This window comes from Aplysia californica, unplaced genomic scaffold (assembly GCF_000002075.1).
Source record: "Aplysia californica isolate F4 #8 unplaced genomic scaffold, AplCal3.0 scaffold00285, whole genome shotgun sequence".
NCBI classification, from domain to species: Eukaryota; Metazoa; Mollusca; class Gastropoda; order Aplysiida; family Aplysiidae; genus Aplysia; species Aplysia californica.
The window spans coordinates 182,629-184,305 of record NW_004797555.1 but is presented as its reverse complement, the minus strand read 5'-3'; the positions used below and the strand labels follow the sequence as shown (position 1 = coordinate 184,305).

The window sequence follows — 1,677 nt, the reverse complement described above, 5'->3', positions numbered from 1 at the left end:
AGATAGATAGATAGATAGATAGATAGATAGATAGATAGATAGATAGATAGATAGATAGATAGATAGATAGATAGATAGATAGATAGATAGATAGATAGATAGATAAGTTCACCAACAGATGGAAAAGTAGATATATGAACAGATGATAGATTATAAGAAAAGTGTGTCATTGCCTGAGCACATGTTTAAAGTGATGTTTTGTACTTTTCTCATTTAGGGACGTTGACAAGACTTAGGATCACGAGACGACAACTTCTCTTCCTCCCAATATTCATGATGTTCTGCATAATGCTAGTCCAGCCTCAATCAATGGAAAAAGTCAGAAGATCCACAAATGACTTGTACTTTGTTGCTCAAGGCGGAGACATGGTGAGAGTGGAGACCAATGACCAAAATGGTGCATTTCAGACCGATGAAGTTCCTTTCTGCACACACTGCCCTCAAGCGTATCGGCGGCCGCCTGATTCAGAACTAGAGCCAGACCTCACGGGGTACCTTCAGCCGTACCGAGAGGAAATTCAAGCGTTTCTTCAGGAGCCACTGGTCAACAACCCGGAGAGAGCGGTATTTTTATCCCAATTGTTAAAGACTCCTGGGGAGATAATCCGGGAATCCCAACGACTTCATTTCAACATCATCGGGGATGTTCTGAAAAAGTACAAAGCTGCAATGCTCTTTGATATCGCCGATTTTGAAAACAAAGGCGACCCCTGTATCACCGTGGGCGAGATTCTGTTCCTAGCTCGCATTAACTTGCCGGTAGTATATTATTGTAGTTCCCTGTCTTGCACAGACGAAAACATGAGAAAAGCCCGCAAGTTGGCTGCCAACTATTCCCCTGATGAACTCGTCGTTCTCTTTCACGGAGGAGGGAATTTGGTTGGCTACAGGTTTAATGATTTCTTTCGTTTCAAGACGATGGATCTTTTCGCTGGCTACCACTTCTTGTTGTTTCCTCAGAGCATATTTTACAATAACGCTCAGGATGAACACGTAAAACTGTGCGAAAGAGAATACTGCTGCAACGAAAATTTGACCCTTGTTCTTCGTGATTTACAGACGTACAGCTTCGCCAAGGAACACTTCAAGGGCAAAACGAAACTTCTCTTGGCACCTGATATTGCCTTTCAGATTGGCAACGTTAACCGATTCCAGTCCCCTGTGTTTGATGTCATGTGGATCAAGCGAATTGATTATGAAGCACCGAATTATGGTTCTATTCCAGAACATCCTTCAGACGTCCGCTTCCACGTCTCTGATTGGTGGAGCTGGAAAACTAACGACGCCCCTACCAGTTTAGAAAAAGCTTTTTATGTGTCAGTTGAGGGGTTCAACTTCTTGTCTCGTGGCCGTGTGCTTGTGACAGACAGACTGCATGGACATATCCTCTCCACGCTTATGAATATGCCGCACGTACTTGTTGACAATAGGTAAGTGAGTCAACGCCCGAAAAGAGAGGTTACGATAATGAATATACTTGTAATTGTAATGGCAATTGTTGTTATTGTCGTTGTTGTTATTATTGTTGTTGTTGTTATTGTCATCGTCATCGTTGTCGTATTGCCGTCGTCGTCGTCGTCGTTGTTGTTGTTTTTTGTTGTTGTTCTCCTCTTTTCCTCTCCTTTTCCTCCTCCTCCTCTTCCCCCTCCTCCTCCTCCTCCTCCTCCTCCTCCTCCT

The 1,677-nt window shown here is 43.4% G+C and overlaps 1 protein-coding gene across 1 annotated transcript in view; it reads left to right on the top strand.

Annotated features, from left to right (window-relative positions):
• The first annotated feature begins 288 nt into the window (after positions 1-288).
• LOC101854957 (pyruvyl transferase 1) overlaps positions 289-1,677 on the top strand; it is a 2,704-nt gene continuing 1,315 nt past the window's right edge. Inside the window, exon 1 of the mRNA XM_005101479.3 lies at positions 289-1,430. Coding sequence (XP_005101536.2) covers positions 289-1,430 — 1,142 coding nt within the window. The remainder of the gene's footprint in view (positions 1,431-1,677) is intronic.